This window comes from Protomyctophum parallelum, assembly GCF_964188405.1.
Source record: "Protomyctophum parallelum genome assembly, chromosome: 9".
Lineage (NCBI taxonomy): Eukaryota > Metazoa > Chordata > Actinopteri > Myctophiformes > Myctophidae > Protomyctophum > Protomyctophum parallelum.
In genome coordinates, this window is record NC_139706.1 from 21,426,443 (window position 1) to 21,446,814 (window position 20,372).

Here is a 20,372-nt window from a genome sequence, read left to right on the forward strand (position 1 = left end):
AGTCGTACAGAATTGTTCAGTGCAATAATTATCAATAGCAAACTGTAATACTGGCAACGAAATAAAGGACAAAAAGATAAATAAATACTTAGGCAACACTCCTTTACAAAACCCAAACAGGATGAGAGCTCTCTTCAGGCTGTACCCTGATCACACAAGGCCCTGTAGCTCTCCCTCAGGGATGTTATTTGTGTCAATGCCCACATCCAACTAACTTCTCTGTCCCTGCAGCCTCCCTTAAATAGGAGTGGATCCTACCACAGGACACAGAATCAATTAGCACCATTTCTTTTCAATAAATACTTTTAATTTAAATACTTCCATAAATAACACCTTGAATACAAGTAACCTAAACATTCTAAATAATGTGTTACAATTAAACAAGTATAAAACAGAATGAACACTCAATGACAATTACTCAAAGCATCAAGAGAAACACCCCTCTCCTGCATAGCACTCGGCCCCTTCCTCATCAAGGGAAATGCCACCAGCAGTGCAGGAGAGACAACTAACCAATCAGTGATTACAATTTCAATAAAGGTTAAAACAATAATCCTTGCCTGTTATAGGAAACAGTTTCATGTGTATATATATATATAGGGCACGGGTTGCCCCGTGACAGGGTTATTACACGGCTAGTTAATACATAAATTAATACATTTACCCAAAACACAACAAAACAAGGTATTCCCATGTACCTATTTCCTTAAATAACACACCGCTGCATTCAGCGACTGACCTGAATCAAGCATTTAACCAAGCCATGTAATAAGATATAATAATGGACACACTATTTCAGTAAAATAATAAGTTCCTATTCAGGGTTGGTTCTACTTCCTCGACCTTGTAGGATAAAGAGGTTGAAGTGTTTAATTAATGAATTAATATAATTCATACTATGTCTGATGACCTCAAACATCGGTAGGATGATCACCAAGATTTACAGTACATATGTATGGCATTTCTATAATGCATTTTATCCTAGGCGTTTTATATTATGCATTGATTGGCAGAGGCAATCAACCATGCTGATCGGGAGCAATTTGGGGAGTCAGTCTCTTGCTCAAGGCCACTTCAACACAAAGCCGAGGGGAGTCTGGGATCGAACTGCAGGAAACGTTTCCAAACAGCAGCGCTACATCCGCCATAAAGAAGACTTCCCTGGTCAATACTAATAATGTATATGAGACATATTACTCCAGTTTTGGCTTCACTGCACTGGCTTCCGGTTGTTTTTAGGATTGATTTAAAAATTATTTTACTTGTGTATAAAGCTCTCAATGGTCTCGCACCTTCGTACCTACATGACTGCCTGCCTAAATATGTCCCAAACCGCCCCCTAAGGTCTTCCACTGCTGGCCTGCTCGCTTTGCCAAAAAAAATGGCAACTAAAAAATACGGGGAAGCAGCTTTTTGCTTCTACGTGCCGTCGGCATGGAACAAGCTCCCACTGTACCTTCGTCAGGCAGCCTCTGTAGACATTTTTAAAGCACAGCTCGAGACCCACTTCTACAACATTGCTTTTAATTGATCTTTTATTTTTTGTTATTCATGTCCTCAGTGTATTGCATTACTGCTTGTTTTTTAATGTCGTTGCCTTGCTTTTCTTTCTTTTTTTTCCATTGCTCTGTAAAGCACTTTGAGCTGCATTTTATGTCATGAAAGGTGCTATACAAATAAAGTTTTATTATTATTATTATTATTATTATATACATCAAAAGTACCACGTGCATTTCAAAACGTACCTATTCTGAAGGAGAGCGGACCACCGGAGGTGCTTCTCATCCACATGGCTAAGAACAGCAGAGGCGTCCAGGCTGCGAGCATCTTCTATGACTCTTCATGGGTCCTGCCCCGGGGTCGCCCCTGTCACAGCCACCTGGAACATGAAGGAGAACACAGTATGCATTAAACATCCCATAGGGCATCCCGCAAGGACATGCTGAACATACAGCTGAACCCACACACGACAAGTTACTAGCCCACATCTAAAGACACACTTGCGCACTTGCCCATTTCTCCTTACATGACAAGACTGTCAAATACCTGCATAAGGAGAAGAGACTGGAGCAACATCAAGTCATCAAGGTCGAAACGTTAGTCGTTTGTATACTTAGCACCTAAATAAAAGGCTCTAAATGTCCGTGTTGCTCCAGTCTCTTCTCCTTATGCAACTCATGATGTCCTTGCACCTGTGAAGTACTGTCAAATACCTGTATGGATAATAGCACAGGTGACCTCATACATTTTGAATGATGATCTGTACTTGACGTGCATGCTTTGCAGGCTATCCGTTTTCCAGTATCCTCATGTGCTAATGACTATGATCCCCATAACAATTTATCTCTTCACGTCTCCATAAATCACTTGTCAAGCAGAACGGTGTGTGTGTGTGTGTGTGTGTGTGTGTTACTTTTCAGGGGGGTCCATTAAAGGTACACTCAGTGTAATAAATAGGCCTGCATTTTATTAGTGGTTGCATCTGCATCTGCAATCCAATTGATGGATAGACCCTGGACAACGCTTGTGCTATGGCTGAACATGACAAATGGTTCCACTCAGATTGTGGTTGGTATGTTTTGCCAGAAACCCCCATCAATCCGACCTTTTGCTTCATTGCTTCCAATTCAATTCCCTCAACTGGTTCAGGAAATGTATTCAAGAGCGAGAGGATTTCCAAACAAATCTATGCAAAGACATACAGTATATATTAAGCCATGATCCTCTCAGTCTCAAGTAGTGTTTTGTTTACTTTATGGATTTCATCTGCTCACAAATTGTGATGAGCAACACGATGGAAGCAAGGTTTTCACATTACAATACTACTGAGTTATAACCCTACAGGATATTGGAACTGTATTGTCAACACATCAGGATCATTGCACAGACATCATGCTGTGAAACCTTGCAAATAACTGTCAGAAGAACAGAGACATACTGTAGGTGTAGAATACGAGCAACAAATGCGGATCCTTAGCTAATGCGGGCTCTATTGCACAGACCGTGACAGATGACATTTTGGAAAGAAATGGGCCCCTTCACTACTTTCTTCAACATGTTACCGATATTACTAATGAAGGCTCTGTTCCATTCTGTTCAGAGTCGGGTGCTGCTATTGACCATATGCAGACCGCGTCCATCTTGCCAGCAATGTGGTAACTAGGTGCAATTTCCCATTGACAGCCCATTCATCCAAATAGAAAAGTCCTATCTGACTGTATTAAACAACGTTAAACTCACAGTCACCAACATTACAGCTGTACGAAAAGCTTGAATTATCCTCTTTCAATCTTCCATCATTAATTATACTCACAAGTCACAAGACATTATGGTTCCTAGCTTCCAATTGCTTGGCTGACATGTTTGTATACAGTATATGTTTTTGTTGCTCTTTTTTATTTCTGTTGTGTTGTCCCCTGTATTATTTATTGTTATGGACCTTGTAGTCTGAAATAAAGATACATATACATACAGTAAGATACACATATTTTAACCTGTGTCTTTATTAATGTTTATTTTGTTAAAATCTGACATTTCCGAGCCTACATAGTTTGTGAATATCAATAACTGACAGGAAATAAACTTGTACCCAAGCTGTTCCTTGGCAAAACAATTACATAGATAAAGGCTATACACTGTAGAAGAATAGAGAGGGAAACAAAATAGAAAACAATAGAAGATTAGTGCTATTGTGTAGAGCTATAGTATGAATACCCAGACATATAGGCAATCATCAGCTGTACTACCCATGGCTGTGATTAGTCGGTTCTGGGCTCACACAATAGTAAGTATTATCTGAGATGGTGAAGGAAAAGAGAGACCAAGAAAAAAGAACGCTGTGCAGGGTATAATCGCAGCAAACCAGATCATTATTCTAACAACAGCAAGCTGTAGTTAAAGTACAGACTACTAATTACACTATTTTGGCTGTAGTTAAAGTACAGACTAGTAATTACACAATTTTAAAATAGTGAAACTAGCCAATCTACAAGCTCACAACGTGTCGCTGTAGGCAAGGCAAATTTGTGAATATTGTCTCGGACTCTGAGACTAGGACTCCTCTTGCCTCAATAATTACTGATCGATCTAATGTATCTAATAAGACATAGCAAGGATGTCTATTTGTGTAAACATAGTGACCTCAGGGCCAAGTGAAGTTTTAAGAGGTGGGAGACAGGAGAGGAACTGCATTGGCCAGTCTCTTCCAAAAGGTCGGAGGCCGCGCTTATCTCCCAGCCTCCCGACCATCTCGGTGAGAGACCAGGGTCTCCTCCTTCGCATTATGTAATCTTCCCCAAGAATAAATCCTCCTATAAAATAAAACTGTGCATGAGAGACGTTCGCCCAGGGAACTTGGGCGATGGGGTGTCTTCAACAACAACTCCAGAGAAGGATGTGCAGCAGGCGAGGTGATAAGATTACAGCAGGAAGATACGGCCGAGGTCACGCCAGGGGTCAAGGCCAAGACGGATCCACCGTGAGACGCCACTTCAGACACGGGGAGTTTGGAAGATTAAAGTAGAATAGTGTCAGGCTCATTGTAATATCCCCTTTCCCCTGCTGATTTAATAGTCCTTGAAGGAGACTGCATTCCCCCCCTGTTCTTCCCTCATCCCATACTGCTATAGGGAGGGCATATTATAGCCTCACTACATTTTCCAAACGTTGTTGTGATTAAACTTTTGGTCAAGTGTGATGATGTATTCAGATAATGTTACACTTTCCTCTTTGATTGAGGTTGACTGAGAGAACAACTGATCAGAGGTGAACAGACTAACAGAGTACTCGATTCCAGTGCTTGAGTAAAGAGTATACAAAAAAGGACCTGGTTAATTTGGTCAAAGCGTAAAAATAGTTCTGTCGTTCTGTCGGTACCAAAAACTACTACTAAATTGGGAGATACTGCCTTCAGGGTGTATGCTCCACATTTATGGAATACTTGTGGACAAATTGAAGTTGGATGTCCTTGTCTCTTTTACTATTTTTAAAAGACTCTTAACTGACCTCACACTAGAGGAAGGCATATGCACCTGTTTTTTGTAATATTTGGTTATAAGGTTTTGTTTCATGTGTTTACGTGTTTGTGTATTCATTATCTTTGTGTCCATGTCATGTATGTAAAATCATTGCTGTAAATGTTCTTGTTTGTATACAGGGCGCCATTGAAAGAGAGACCCTGGTCTCAATTGGATTCCCCTGAAATAAAGGTTTCAATCAATCTACCGTATATCTCTCTATTTTCCTATCTGAACAATCTGTGATTCTATTTATTTTCCTTATTTTTCGTTTATATAATTTTTGTAAGTAACTACAAGTTTATAATAAATCTTCAAACTTTTGGAAATCAAAACCCTGGTCTTGTACTTGTCTATTTTGGTGAGTAGCCTCCATCCATCCATCCATCTTCAACCACTTATCCATAGTCGGCTCCACCAGAGAGCTCCAGACTTCCCTCTCCAGAGCAACATTAGTGACTTCCTCCTGGGGGATCCCGAGACGTTCCAAGGCCATAAGTATTGAATTTAATGATGAACATTAGCACATTTTTAATTATGTTTCATGTTATAATTATGCACTTTGGAGAGCAAAAATGTTCAATGTCAGTGGTTTGGTATAAGTGATAAAAAGAAGAAATCTACGAAAAGGCTGCTTTTCCTCCCAACTCATCAACAATATAGATGTCACATGCGAGAAGCTGTGACCTCTGTGTTCAACGATCTGGCCCCTCAAGCAAGCCGCTGAGGTGATTCAGTATACTTCTCGTCATTCCTATAACATACTACCAAAGGCAATTATTAAGTGTATGTTGGCTTGGAGGTCAATTCAAATTTAAAAAGCTCAAGTAGAAAAAGGGGATAATATCAGATAATATACAGGCCTCCTATGCCTGTATATTTGAGGGTGGGGGTGAGTTCGTGGGTGTGTTGATGCGTTTTCCTAAGTTTCCATACAATTGCTAACTTGGCCACACAGGTATAGGACAGCGGAAAGTTTGATAAAGTTTGATAGAACGCGTAATAGACAAGTCAGAAGTGGAGTTGCGTGAACGCACAACAGCAGACCATTCACAGCTCAGAGGTGATTGTAATTTAACTATAACCAGCAGAAGTGAGAGTGTTAATTCCTTGTGTCCATTGTGTTTATATAATTGTCTATTCAAAGAAGTTATTGTCTCCATCAGGCCGAAGGCATGGGGAGAGAGTGTGTTTTGCACTCTGTCCGTGTGTACAGTATGTCCGTCCGTGTGTGTGTCTGACCGTCCGTCTGTGTACAGCTAATCTCCGGCACCGTTAACCCGGTCGATGCCAGACTTTGCACACACACACTTATATATAGCGCCAACAGGAGGCAGACTTTTGTAAAACAATTTTTTTTATATTACTCCTCCATATTTTGTCCAAAAATCCCGCAAATAGTTACACAGTATCTGTGCTCAAGACAGATCTGTCTGATATTTCATATTCCATCCTGATTGGCTAACATTGGCTTTCAAAATGTCCTGATTGGCCTGTTTTGAACAAAAAGCCTCAAATCATGAACGCAGCGTGCAATTTACGTGAAATCTTTCACAGACATTCCTACTAGGAATATATCCCACCCTTTTCACATTGGCCTGTTATAGCTCCACCAACAGGTGGATTTTTGTAAAACACATTTTTGGAACAAAATGCCTTCAAAGGCACAAGAAGAAATTTTCACATTGGCTTATTATAGCGCCACCAGGAGGCCACAACCCCAGGTGGGGCGAAATCCATTCACAGCGTATGGCGTAACGGGCACGGCGTACGGCGTAAGTCGGGGCTTAATCATTTTGCGTTGCAACTATTGATTAATACGTTGCAGCTTAAATAATAATTTGCCACGACTTAATAATAATTCGTCGCAGCGTTAAGAATCCGTCGTGGCGTGAGGACTCGTCGCGGAACTCGTCGGGGCTATATCTACCCGTTTGCGACGTAATAGGTTGCCTTTGGTATTTGGTGGTATTGAAAGGCATGCCTTTCAGCGCGCATCGTGCCCGGCGATCGGCCCACGCGCCCGGGCCCGGCACCACCGCGTGCGCCTCGCCGGCCCGGTTCCGTGAAGCTCTCCGCCGTCTCCAGGCGAGGCTGCGTTCCCGAGCTCTCACCTCTTTTGCCCCCCGAAAAGAGCAGATCTACCCCTGGGGGGATCCCCATGGACCGCACGTGTGTGTGTGTGTGTGTTAGAGACCTGCAAGCCCGTCGGGGCCCGGCCTGGCCCACCAAAACGGGCCGGGCCCGGGCCGACTTTGTCACTGCCCAACGGGCCCAGGGCCGGGCGGGCTCACGCGCCGTTATATTAATTTTCCGATGTGAATTTCACCCAGACTGGACTTGCTTCAGCAGCGCGGCAGCATGCTCCATAGTGACGTGACAATAACAGTGTCCGCACACACACAAGCCACAAGGCAAGCACACTAAAATCTGGTCTAAACTATAAAGACAACGTGTCTTGTGTAATGTAACACAACGTGTTTTACATTCTATCTCTCTCGCTCCGCGCCTAAACTCTCGTCCTCTCTCTCTCCTAATTATTGTGCAGCGCAGCTGTACACACACACACACACACACACACACACACACACACACACACACACACACACACACACACACCGAGTACTAAGTAAGTAGCCTATAGGCTACGGCTCTAAAAACATTAAATACTGCGGGAGCATTATTACCACACTAAACAAAGTTGGATTTGTACATTGCAGAAACTGCAGATACATAACGTAAGTGTTCTTATTATTGTCCGTCTACTCTGGGTTTTATAATGCAGCGTGAGTCCGCGATAGCCGATCTGCAAGCTCACAACGCGTTGCGCTGATTGACAGTGCACGTGCAGCAGCTACTGTATGAAATTATATTTAAGTAGGCTACTTTTTAGTGTGACGTCTGTGTGTTATTGACTTCTTGTTCCTTAATGTGGGTTTATCAGAGCGATATAGTGCAGCTGTGAGTCAGTAGCTGCTGCTGCTGCGTCCGTGCACCAATAGAGCGACCGCGGCGGCGGCATGCATGCTTTAAATATTAAATAAAAATATGTCGGGCTTCCGGGCCGGGCCCGGGCCGTTTCTGGACTGTACCAACGGGCTTAGGGCCGGACGGGCCTTAACTCCACGGGCCCCGGGCCTATATTTTAGGCCCGTGCAGGGCTCTAGTGTGTGTGTGTGTGTTAAATGTGGTCATTTAAAGGCCTATTATATATACACGCACCATACAAGCACCTATATTATATAATATGTGTTATCGCATACAAATGGGCAATCAACATATAGCAGCACCCCCCACCAGCAAATGTATATAAACATGGAACTGCGCTATGATATTAAAATGGACTGAGCTGCGATTGCGCCGTACTGCGCCGGCCGGTGGCCACTGGCCTATTATGCCTATAAATGCATATCATGCCTGTTGGTGAAATATAAACATCTAAAATGGTTCAGTAATAATTAGCATAAGTTATTATTAATGAAAAACATCTAATACTATTTTAAATTGGTCTAGTAAAGTTAGTAACTAATCAGAAGCAGCAACCATTTTGTTTCAAACAACTGAACTAGACCAATAAAATAGTAGGCTAGTATTTATGTTTTTCGTTAATAATAATACATGCTAATTATTATTGAACGGTAAGTACGCTGGTATGTACGCTATGGTACACTATAAGCTTGTAGATCTGTTTATTTTAAGCATGCGCCGCTGCATTCTGTCAGAATCTTGTGTGTGTGTGTGTGTGTGTGTGTGTGTGTATGTGCACACATGTGTGCTATATATGTTATAGCTCTAGAGACGCAGAGACAGGGGGCGGCGGTGGCTCAGGGGTAGAGTGCCTGGATGGTAACCGTAAGGTTGCCAGTTCGAACCCGGGCTCCCCCAGAGTTACTGTCGAAGTGTCCTTGAGCAAGACACTGAACCCCTAATTGCTCCCGATGTGCTAGTTGGTGCCTTGCATGGTTTCTGCTGCCATCGGTGTATGAATGTGTGTGTGAATGGGTGAATGTAATGCACAATCTCTGTAAAGCGCCTTGGATAAAGGCGCTATATAAATGCACCATTTACAGAGACATATTTATTTAAAATCATCCTGTCTCGCACGTAGGCCTATAGACAACGGCGTCAACTCCGCGGGTGCGCAAGAGCCGAAGCACCCGCTGGCAAAATAATAAGCCAATAATAATAAGTTGCGGGGCGGGTGCCTTAAAATATATAGGCTACTCTAAGGTGGGCACCCACTGTCGTTATAGGAACCTTCTGCCCTTGCCTATAGAGCCAATGAACGGAGCGCATTTCTCTCTCTCGCGCGCTCTCTCTCTCTTGCTCTCTCTCTCTCTGCGCGCGCTCTCTCTCTCTCTCTGCGCTCTCTCTCTCTCTCTCTCTGCGCTCTCTCTCGCTATCTGCTCTCTCTCTCTCTCTCTCTCTCCCCCCATCTGCCGTGCACATGCAAAGAGCGCAGGTATCCAACATTAATAAACTGGTTCGCTTATATGCCACACATCCGTGCAGTAAAACATCAAAGTCCAGTAGGCCTATAGTCCATTTATCGACGATCCAGCAGCACAGTAGCATACAGTAGGCCTATTAATCATCATCAATGAACATGTGTCAGCCGCTGTTGTCAAACTGCCCCCCCCCCCCTATCTGCATGCGCTACGACGCACAGAACGCAATGCGAGAACTCACTCTTTTAGGCCTATACTCTGTCTGAGTGCGATTACTTTAATAAAGGTTGTACTTGTAGCCTATATTATCCGCCTAAGGCGAGTCATTGAGACACAGACAGACAGACAGACAGACAGACAGACAGACAGACAGACCTGTCAATGCGCTATACGAGCGCGGTGAGCTTTGATGATCGGCTAAATTAATATAGCCTTGTATATAAATTCATATGTCCTTGTAGGTTATCTTTTTTTCAGTATGAGGCTATACGCAGCTTCTACACAAAGTGCAAAGGGACCCCCCCCCCCCAAGGGTCCACATGGGGTGGGGGGGGGGGGAGGCACACGGATAGGAGCACAAGCGCTCAGACTGTATAGGTGCGAGAATATAGTTGCACACATGGCTACACACACACACACACACACACACACACACACACACTCACTCACTCTCGTCGCTCCTATGCGGACCCCCATGATCCCCCAAGGGTCCACGGGGACCCCCCCACCCCCCCAGGGGTTCACAGACGAGGGGTTCACAGACGGAACCGGACCGGCGAGGCGCACGCGGTGGTGCGCCGATCCCCGGGCACGATGCGCGCGTAAAAAGGCCTGCTGCCCTGCAGGTTCTCCACGGGGAAAGGCATGCACCCTTTCGACATATTAATTAATACGGCACGACGAGTTGTAATACGCTGACGAAAAATAAACCGTCGAGGCGAATTATTATCAAACCGCCGCGACCTATTATAAAATACGTTGCGAACGCCGACGGATTCATAAATAGCCCCGACGAAAATAAACCGTTGGGGCGAATTATTAAACCGTCGGGACGAATTCATATTTAAACCGCGACCTATTGAATAATAAGCCGCGACGGAAGATAATACGTTGGGACCTACGTCTCCGCCGTGAATGGATCTCGCTGTCTCTCCTGCCCTTGTGGAGACCTGTGCCCCGAGGGGCACTTTTTCTAGTTTGATTTGTGCCTGTTGTGCAGATCCCCGGGAAGACTTTAACAGGGGGCGAGTGGGGCGAGTGGGGGTGTGCGCGCGCGCTCAAATACAGAACATGTCAAACGGAGCCAAAACAACATGCACCACATAAATAACAAAACCCTCGTAAAACACATTATTACAAAGGAAATGGTCTTGTGTGATGTGTTGCTACAACAATACAACACATAGAAAAAATACAGTCCACACTGGATGGAGAACTATAACAAATGAATGACGATGACGTGTTGAGAGCCTGTAAATAAGAATATCCTCTAAATCCTTCAGTCCTTCAAATTGCTCTGTGATCGACCCCGGAAGATTGAACAGTCAATCATGGTTGCCCACCCCATAGACTCTTTCCTCACATATAAATTCCTATCGACTGACTGGCTAGCATTGATCCTCAACTTCAATACAGGACACGTGTAGCAGTTACAGATGAACAGCCACAACATTCCCTCAACATCTCAGAGATTGTTTTATTTCATGACAAAAAACCAAATGCATAACTTGACACACTGTCTGTGCTTCTCACCCAAACGACCTCAAGTCAAAAAGCAGGTTTGGGTCAGTTGGTCAGTTAAATAAAAAACAATATCAACAGTTTACAGTTGCTTGATTTGTCTGTCTGAGCAACATTATATGCAATACAAATATCAGAAATGTCAATCATATTATCAGATGTTGCTTCAATGCTCTTGAAAACGGCCCATTACGTCTCACAGTTGAAACACAGGCATGCATGATATGGAGAAGTAGTAATTTATTTGCTTATATTCATGTCCCTGTTCCACAGGGATGTTCAGAACCGGCATTAGCATAATTTGTAGATTTACTTTATGTGGTGTGTGTGAACAATGTTCACTGGGGTTTGAGGCTGTTAATTATGCCAATAATATGATAATTCATATGCCTGAGAGATATATAGGCTATGAGTGAATATTTGCACAATTCAAAGTTCAGACTATAAACACTGTAATGTTTCCACATGAGGGAAAACAATTGTTCAGACTATTGCCTAAAATCATTAACATTGTGAAGTACATCTTGATGACGTAATCAATATGTACTCCAACATGTACTTCAACATGTTAATGATTTTTTTCCAGACCTCCAGTTCTTGGAAACACAGAATGGTGGGACATTTTTTATTATTTCCACACAACAGCTCTAAGGTACAGTATATTGATGACATAGTAAAATGTTGAAAATTAGCGGAATTCCCCTTTAAGTCAATTACAGGCTGGATTGATTTTTGCTGTCCTTATCGGCATTGATGTATAAATAATGGACAAGTGAAAATCAATAGAAAACGAACATATGCCATTTTGGGGAGGAGTGGAGACGAGAGCACTAGGTAAAACTATACAACCCTTTTTGGCTTGCTTGGTGCTTACCAGTCAATCCATGAGCAGCTAGAAGAAGTGCCTATGGCAGCAGCAGACCAACAAATAGCAAATCAATAACTATTTTCCTCAAGGGAGATGAATGGCTGCAACTCTGCTCTTCCTGGCAATCACCAACTCTCCCTCTCCCTCTCTCCCTCTCTCCCCCTCTCCCTCTCTCTCTCTCTCTCTCTCTCTCTCTCTCTCTCTCTCTCCCCCTCCCTCCCTCCCTGTCTCTTGGCAGAAGGCTGGGTCCTGTTACAAACGTTTTTAGGTGAGACAAGATTTATTGTTGGCAAGAATCCAAACACTATGTTTCCGTGCAATCTCAATGGGTGTGTTTGCTGTGTACAAATTAAATAAATAACAGTATACATTTGACGTGTCAATCAAAGCAATTCACCGCACACCACAGTTAATTTTATTAACAGCCTATACCATGACAAAAAGTGGTTGCATATTTGGTCCCCTCGTTGCTGCTGACCCTTATGAGTATAGGTTCGTTAGCACATCTCCTGCGATACACCAGAAGTCGCCAGCTGTTTTCTTTTCACCTGACAGTCAGGGGTTTCACTGGGAGAACATAACGCATGTGGAGTAAGAGTGGCTATAGTTAAGTGCAGCGACAGAGAACGCCCTCCCCATCTGGCTTCCGTCCCTCGAACAAGGCCAATTGTGTTCATTACGACAACTGGCCGAGCCCGGGGTACGAGAATTCAAACCCCATTAGACGCCTTAACAGACGACGTCACACTGATAAGCAACAGCGTGCACGCACATATCGGCAGCACAAGAACCCTGCCTCTCATAAGATGCAATGGAAAAGTTCTAACTGCACTCACGTGTAAAAAATGCACCATCAAACTTTCAGATGGTGTTTTTCTCCCAGTGTGGAGGAAGAATGATTAGGATTTTTATTGTGATCCCTCGCCCCTGAAATATATAATCCTTGGTTTCTGTTGTGTTTGAACAATAATAGCAATTCAAATCAGTTGTCCTCAAAACCACACCTCCAGTCGCTGTCATAAGAACGGGAGGTGCGCTCAAGATCACGGCAGCAGAGCAACCTCGTGCAGCAGAGCACCCTCGTGCAGCAGAGCACCCTCGTGCAGCAGAGCACCCTCGTGCAGCAGAGCACCCTCGTGCAGCAGAGCACCCTCGTGCAGCAGAGCACCCTCGTGCAGCAGAGCACCCTCGTGCAGCAGAGCACCCTCGTGCAGCAGAGCACCCTCGTGCAGCCCATCAAGTATAATGTATGCTTCGTCCTGTGATGGTGTCGCGACTCCCGGGACAACAGTCGCATCAGTGATGTGAGCTTGTATATCAGCCGTTCTCTGTGCGCAATACTGTTGCGCTTTGAAGTATAAATGTCTCCTAGGGTGCATCTCACTAGCCAACACACAAGAGGAGGTTGAATGGACAGTCATTTTCATATACCCAGTTGCTTGGAACTCGCAACCAGGCAAACCCTGGCAAAATGCTTTCAGGCTGCTGTGTGTTCTCACCTCCCCAGGTGAAACTGATCAGTCAGGTGATCAGTTTAGCTGCAGCCAGGGGCATCCTAGGACAGTTACACACTGTTCCACCTTTGACTTGATATAAAACATGCAGACACTGACACACACAGTCTCTCTCCTCTCTTTCCCTCTCTATACTTTCTGTCCTCCAAAGACCCTGCATAGACTTTCTCTGTTATTCTCCTAATGAGATACAAGTCTGGCCTCCTTCTATTACAGCCATCAAATCTATGGGTCCTCTGGCTGTTTGCTTGTGCTGAGCAAAGCCATACAGCCATACAGGACCCACTGTTCTTAGTCCACCACTTTCCTATCTAAATTACACCCATTAACAATAATATCAAGCAGGTGACAACAGCGAGCTCCTGCTAGTTAATCGACTGTTGACATATCATACAGTATTAATTCAGCAGACCAGCTTCTCCTTATTTCTCACTTCACACTGCTCAGAAAATACTATCAGACCTAATAGGTTCCCATGGTCTTCAATGAAACATAGGGGCGATTCACACTATGGCAGATGTTGTGGTAGTGTGAATGATGCGTACCGTTCCCGGGAACGGATCGCCCAACCGTCCCCGGGACCGCATGGGGGCGGGTCTCTGGACCGTCGAAGTGTATTCAGATACGGATCGTTCCAATGTGAATGCATGCGTACCTAAAGAAGGAAGTGGACTGTTTTTTTTAAGAACATGACATAATCTCTAGTCGACAAGCCAAGCGTCAACAAAAAAAAAACACACAGCCGCTGCACGACACGTAACACCAGCTCATTTCTCAACGCCGCCCGTCTCCTGTTGAATCTGCGTATACGCGCAGCACCGCAGTACGCGCTGATCTTATTCTGCGGCTGACACTGACAGTATAGTAGTATAACGGCAAAGAGGCAATGCAATTCAGTGTGTCTGGATTTATTTGAGACAATGTCGCACAGTTGGTGGTCAGTGTCCGTGCGCGCCAGCCATCAAGCACACCGTCATCAGGAGGATTAAAGTGTGTTATGCAAGTGTACCCGGGTGCGCTGTTGAATCTCGGGTAATGTGAATCATGGCCATCGGGGACCAGGCAACCGTATTCGGAAACGGTTCCAATGAAACTGATTCAGTCCGTCTCAGTGTGAATTGCCTATAAGACTAATTAAGTAAGTATGAAACAATGAACAGAAACACATGAAAACCTACTGATGAATTGAATAAATCCTGATAGCACTGCATTTATTTTACTTATGCGATCATGGACGTTTGATATTATAGTAACTTCTTGTTGAATGTACTGTAGCCTATATGAACTTAAAGGTATATTCAGTGATTTCATTTAATTCAAATATCACTTAGTTTTTTGTTTTGTTGTGATAATCCTGCCCACTATAGAGTTTGCTGACCATATAAGGAGTTCCTCCCTGTCCCCAGTTAAAAAACCCACGGGGGTCCGGGAGGGAAAATCTAAAATATCGGAGTTGGAACCTGAGACCTTGACCAGCCCCATTTACCCGCTGAGAGCTGTTCATGAGGTGGACAGAATCTAGCCCCCGCCGCCGGGGGATTGGGGCTCAGGAGGTTTTAACCCCTGGGGTCAAAAACCTCAGGTTTTGTTTTTGGCTAAGTGGCCCAGCCTTCATCCAATCAGGATAGAGAGGGGTCTTCCGCCAATCATGATCGAGCGGGGGCAGGCCTTGTGTGTGCTGTTGGCCTGTCGCGTCCCCCCCCACTGTAGTGCGTGCATTTGCACATCTTGTTACCGCGGCGGACCAGGGTTTTTTCCAAATCACCCAAATCACTGAATTCTCCTTTAATCAAAAGTCAAAAGCGACAACATGTGTATCTCCTGGCTGGCAGAGCTGAACACACTCAAGGACAACAATGAACAATCACTAAGGCAGGTTTCAACAACCAATTCTGGTCCATATAAACTGCCATTTTGGCTCCAACACATTCCAGACATATTTTGTCTCAATATGTAATATTAATTCACGAATGACCTCAATACCAACCAATCAGTGCACAGCCCACATTTAGGGTGAAAGTGGAAGCCAAACAGTTTGCTGGTGGTTTCTATGGTGTGGAGGCCTCATATCAAGCAATGCTAGTCATCCATCTTGGAAGCTTGACTGGAGAACAATCTGCCTGTGGCAGCTTGCAGGCTGAGAGATAAATGGTTTCTACCTTCAGGTTGGTGGATAATGCAAGTAGCTTTCAGAGGCATTAACACTGTGGCAATGGAGGATCCATATCCTAAACCCAAACTCTTGAACACTGAAGGCTGGACCATGGAAGGTTCCATATTTGGTCACCTCACAGCATCTTGTGAGCTTGTAGATTGGCTATTTGGCTATTTCTTTGCCGGATGTTTGCCGCCTGTCCACCCCAATGTTGTGAATACGATTTCTCAGTAATGCCTCGAGGGACTTTCATGACGTCCACAGGCACAAGGATGAAATAAATAGATGTATAGGTGGACAAAAGCAAAAGTCACTCTGACCTCATGTACGTCCTGTTCCTGTGAACGTGATATCTCAGAAAGGCCTCAAGGGAATTTGACATTTGGACACAAACGTCCAATTTGACTCAAGGATTCCTCCCCTTGGGCATGAGATGCTGTGGAGCATTAAATCCACAACAGCTATAGGCTCAGACACAGCTTCCACCCATTGTTAGATTGGTGAAGTCTATGTCCCATTTGTGTACTTTACCGTTATTCAATGCTCAGTTTTTATTTTCTTAAACATTTTATTTTCCTTTTTAGACTTACTGTACACTGCTCGTCACTGAGTACAATTTACTTTAGCATGCAAATGGCAAATACATGTTGAACCTTGAACCATGAACCTTTGATGAACGGACAAAGGTCAAATATCAAGGTCACTATCAAGGTCACTATGACCCCCTCTACACACATGCTCATGAATTTAATATCTCCGGAAGGTTTTGATGCCATGCCATGTGGGTGTGTTTTTCCGAGATGTCACAATACCCTAAATAACATTGAATCCAGTGTTAATCCAATTAAAGTTGATGATGAGACAGCAATGTCTGACAAAGAGAAGGCAGAGATGATACCATCAATGAAGGCATTTTGTAATGTTCACCACTCCCTCACAACCTTTGAGAGGGAGGAAAGAGAAGAAGCACAAACCACAGGGGAACATCTTTGTGTGCTGGGAGGGAAGGAAGGAAGGAAGGAAGGAGGATAACGAGGATGTAGTGTATTAGATGCCCCTGTTCACTTTACAGAAGGTGCAAAGAGCAATAGGAAAATCTGCTATTACATCTCCAGGGAAAGATCAGATCTGCTACATCTCGGAGATATTGGTTTTAAACAAGATTCTACACTAGTTTGACAGTGTGGGAAGAGAGGTTGGCAGCAAGGTGGGATTTGAATCAGAAAGCCAGATAAACATCTAAAGAATCAGACACTGTTGTATAATTTACATAATGTGTAAAATCATGGAACAAATGACAGAATAATTAACATATTATTATGAGAGCTAAACAAGAGGCTAAAATTGTGTTCTTGTTTTGCTGTTTTACTATTTTATAAGAGGCTGCACCACAGGTCCTGTTTACATTTTGAGGCTGATATAAAAGTCATTAAATGGATGTAATTTTCTTTTTCTTTGAGAAAAGTTGTTAAATCATCAAACACTACATGACTCACAAAGTCAACTTGTGAGTCATGAAATATCTCACCTTCAACTTTATTGAACAGGCCCTACTGTATGTGAAAATGTGAACATTTCTCAAAAAGAAATAAAGCAAACACAATCATCTTATCTAGCACTTTAGAAAGAATGGAGATAATTACTACAGCACACACACACACACACACACACACACACACACACACACACACACACACACACACACACACACACACACACACACACACACACACACACACACACACACACACACACACACACACACACACACACACAGCATTACAGTAGAGGGGACATCACTACTACAGTCTGACATTCTGTCCCTGCTGGAGACAACATGACTCATTCAGAGCTCCCACAGAGATGCTTTCAACAACATCTGAGACAAAAATAGAAACACTGAACCAGTTACGTTCCCCAGCCTCTGACAGAGATGATAAGCAATTTGACGAGCGGCTTCAACAACAGGTGGTCGGCTAAAAGGAGTTTAGCACAGATACATGTATAGCTTCGGGTCCGTATACAAGTAAGACGCGCAAACGCGGGAAGCGAACGCAGCTCGTAAATGCCAATAACAACAATTAGAATAAATTACATAATTTTTTAAGGTTTTTTTTAATTTCTCTTTTTTGTGTTTTTTAATATTTTATTTTGAAGTTAAGTGTTTTTAAAGTTTTTTTTTTTAAGTTAAGTTGTGTGCGTGTGTGTGCGTGCGTGCGTGTGTTTTGTGTGATACAGCTGCACCCTCTGGTGGCGGGCGGGTGGTGTAACAGCGGGACAGACACACACACAGACACACAGACAGACAGACATGATCTGCAGGGTCTCATAGTTAGTGCTCATTGCGTTCGCAATCACTGCGTTCGCAAAGACAAACATGCTGGAGTGCAATTAGCCTAATGGCCGTGTTCTGCCCCATGGCCACCTAGCCCACTAGGGCAGTGATGTAAATAGGTTTTCAATGTAATGGGTCCCGGGATGCACAGGTGGTCATTCAAATGAGTCCCAAAGAATTCTTATGAGTCCCAAAAAAAAAATCAGTGGTGCAACTCCGTGTGGGGGTTCGCGGGGTGGGGGGGAGCCACTTGGCCTTTAGTGTCAGCTTTTTGAAGGCACAAGGCCAATTGCCAGGGCATGAAGGCCATCGATTAAAACAATGATTTTAAGTCCCCTTAGCTTAAAGGTTAAGGATGATTACATTTTTTTTTTAATTTAAAGGCTTTGGTTCAGAATAGTGCTTCTTAAATAAATAATCACAGCTTTAAATAACAAAATATAAGTAGCTACTGTTTGTATTGTAAACATGTCTGTAACATGGGGTCCCAGTGCAGAGATGAAAATCATAATGAAATGGCCTCTAGGACCCTGTCACCCTAGGCTAATTCATATACATTTAAATTGGGGGTCCTTGAAATTAAAATGGCTGAGGATTCACAGAAAATACAATGACAGACAGCCTACATTCATTTTTATAGCCCTATGTTTCTGTTCTGCCTTGTTTGTTTTTGTTCTGATATTGTCACAACTGTGATATGTTCCTTGTTTTAAAATGTCTTCTTTTGTTTATACTGTGCAAATTGTTCAGCACCTTCTAACTTTGTTTTGAAAGGTGCTTTATAAATAACATTTATTTTTACTCACTTACATAACTTTTGAATGAGGGCTTGGTTTAGAAAAGCCTATATTTTGTGCTAAAGTAATATATTGAATAACATATAAATGTAGATGTTAAGGCTAGACTGGCATTATGTGGCATAGCCTATATGGCATGGTGGGGCTGCAGTACTGAGGACTATGGAGATAAGTCAAGTGTAAAAAGCATTTTGTACAATTGTGTGCTTATGAACATTTACCACGTTATGTCCGCATTGATACAGAAATTAATGATTATTAAGCGAGCGACGCGTGGTGTGCTCTGGTGCTTGGCTACTATAGCATTTGGCTAGCGACGGCTAATACGGACAATTTACTCTGTCAACTAACGTAGCAGACGATAGCGTGGTAAATTGTGGAGGAGTCCTACAGTCTATGCTGTTGCCGTGCGTGTTGTTGTTTTGTGAGTTTATATCCATGAAGACGAGTCACGTTGGTCTTAACACACTCTGTGTGATAACAATCCTGAATCACCGCGCCAGCCGGGTCGAGTGTCAGTGAGTGAGAGCTGTCAGTGCGTGCATGCGTGCATGGAGCGGAGGAGGCAAAATAAGCAAACCATGGCAAATGGGAACACAACTACAAAACAGACAATACAAGTCTGAGCGAGACGTTTGGGGAAGGTTACCGTAATGACTGGAAAATTGTGCAGAGGAAAAACGGTAAAATGAACTGCTGTGGGCTGCGCTGGTCAGAGTACAGTAGTGCATCCCATGGACGCCGAGGTTGATGGTGTAATGCGTCCCAAAACTATAAAGTGCGTTTTGGGACGCAAAACGCACCCTAGTTACATCACTGCTAGGGGGAGACCTTATACTGCTGTATGGACACTTAGTTCTTCTAGGGGGACCCTTTACTTGTAACACTTCCTAGGGGGACCCTTTACTTGTAACACTTCCTAGGGGGACCCTTTACTTGTAACACTTCCTAGGGGGACCCTTTACTTGTAACACTTCCTTGTTTTGTCATTCTGGTTTGAGCTTCAGAGCTAGCAGCAGCAGAACTATTCTCTCCTCACACAGGACCTAGAGAGTCACGAGTCTGTAAGTTTCTGTTGTTCAGTTTTCTTAATATGATTGTACTGTGCAGCAAAAAGTTTGTTTCAAGAGATTAGACAAGAGTATGTTTTTGAAATAGCTTGTGATTTGTGTTTGTTTGGAATAGGTAACAGTATTTCTGTGAAACAGCTGTGAATTGTTTTTGATTCTTTCCTAAGCTACCTGTTTATGTTGCATTGTAAGAATGTACAATTTAAGTTTATGTACAATGATTGTAATACATTATTTCTTTTGATTGCAGTTTTACAACTAAACATTCTGCCAATGAAGAAACTCGTCTCTGTCTTTATTGGAGCTGTTGTTGTTAACTATCTGTCACGTCACATAAATGGGCACGTGATAAGGACAGAATAGTTATAGCCATGGTAATTAAGCATGACAGATTAATCATATAGTCTATTCCAGTGGAAATCAAAGGCAT

At 43.3% G+C, this 20,372-nt stretch overlaps 1 protein-coding gene across 3 annotated transcripts in view; it reads right to left on the reverse strand.

Moving 5' to 3' along the window:
• Positions 1–20,372, reverse strand: part of grik4 (glutamate receptor, ionotropic, kainate 4) — a 233,162-nt gene that overhangs the window by 104,476 nt on the left and 108,314 nt on the right. For all 3 annotated transcript variants that reach the window (XM_083772591.1, XM_083772590.1, XM_083772589.1), the window contains exon 3: positions 1,746–1,879. In XM_083772591.1, the coding sequence (XP_083628717.1) occupies positions 1,746–1,827 (82 nt within the window). In that variant the 5' untranslated portion in view covers positions 1,828–1,879. The remainder of the gene's footprint in view (positions 1–1,745; positions 1,880–20,372) is intronic.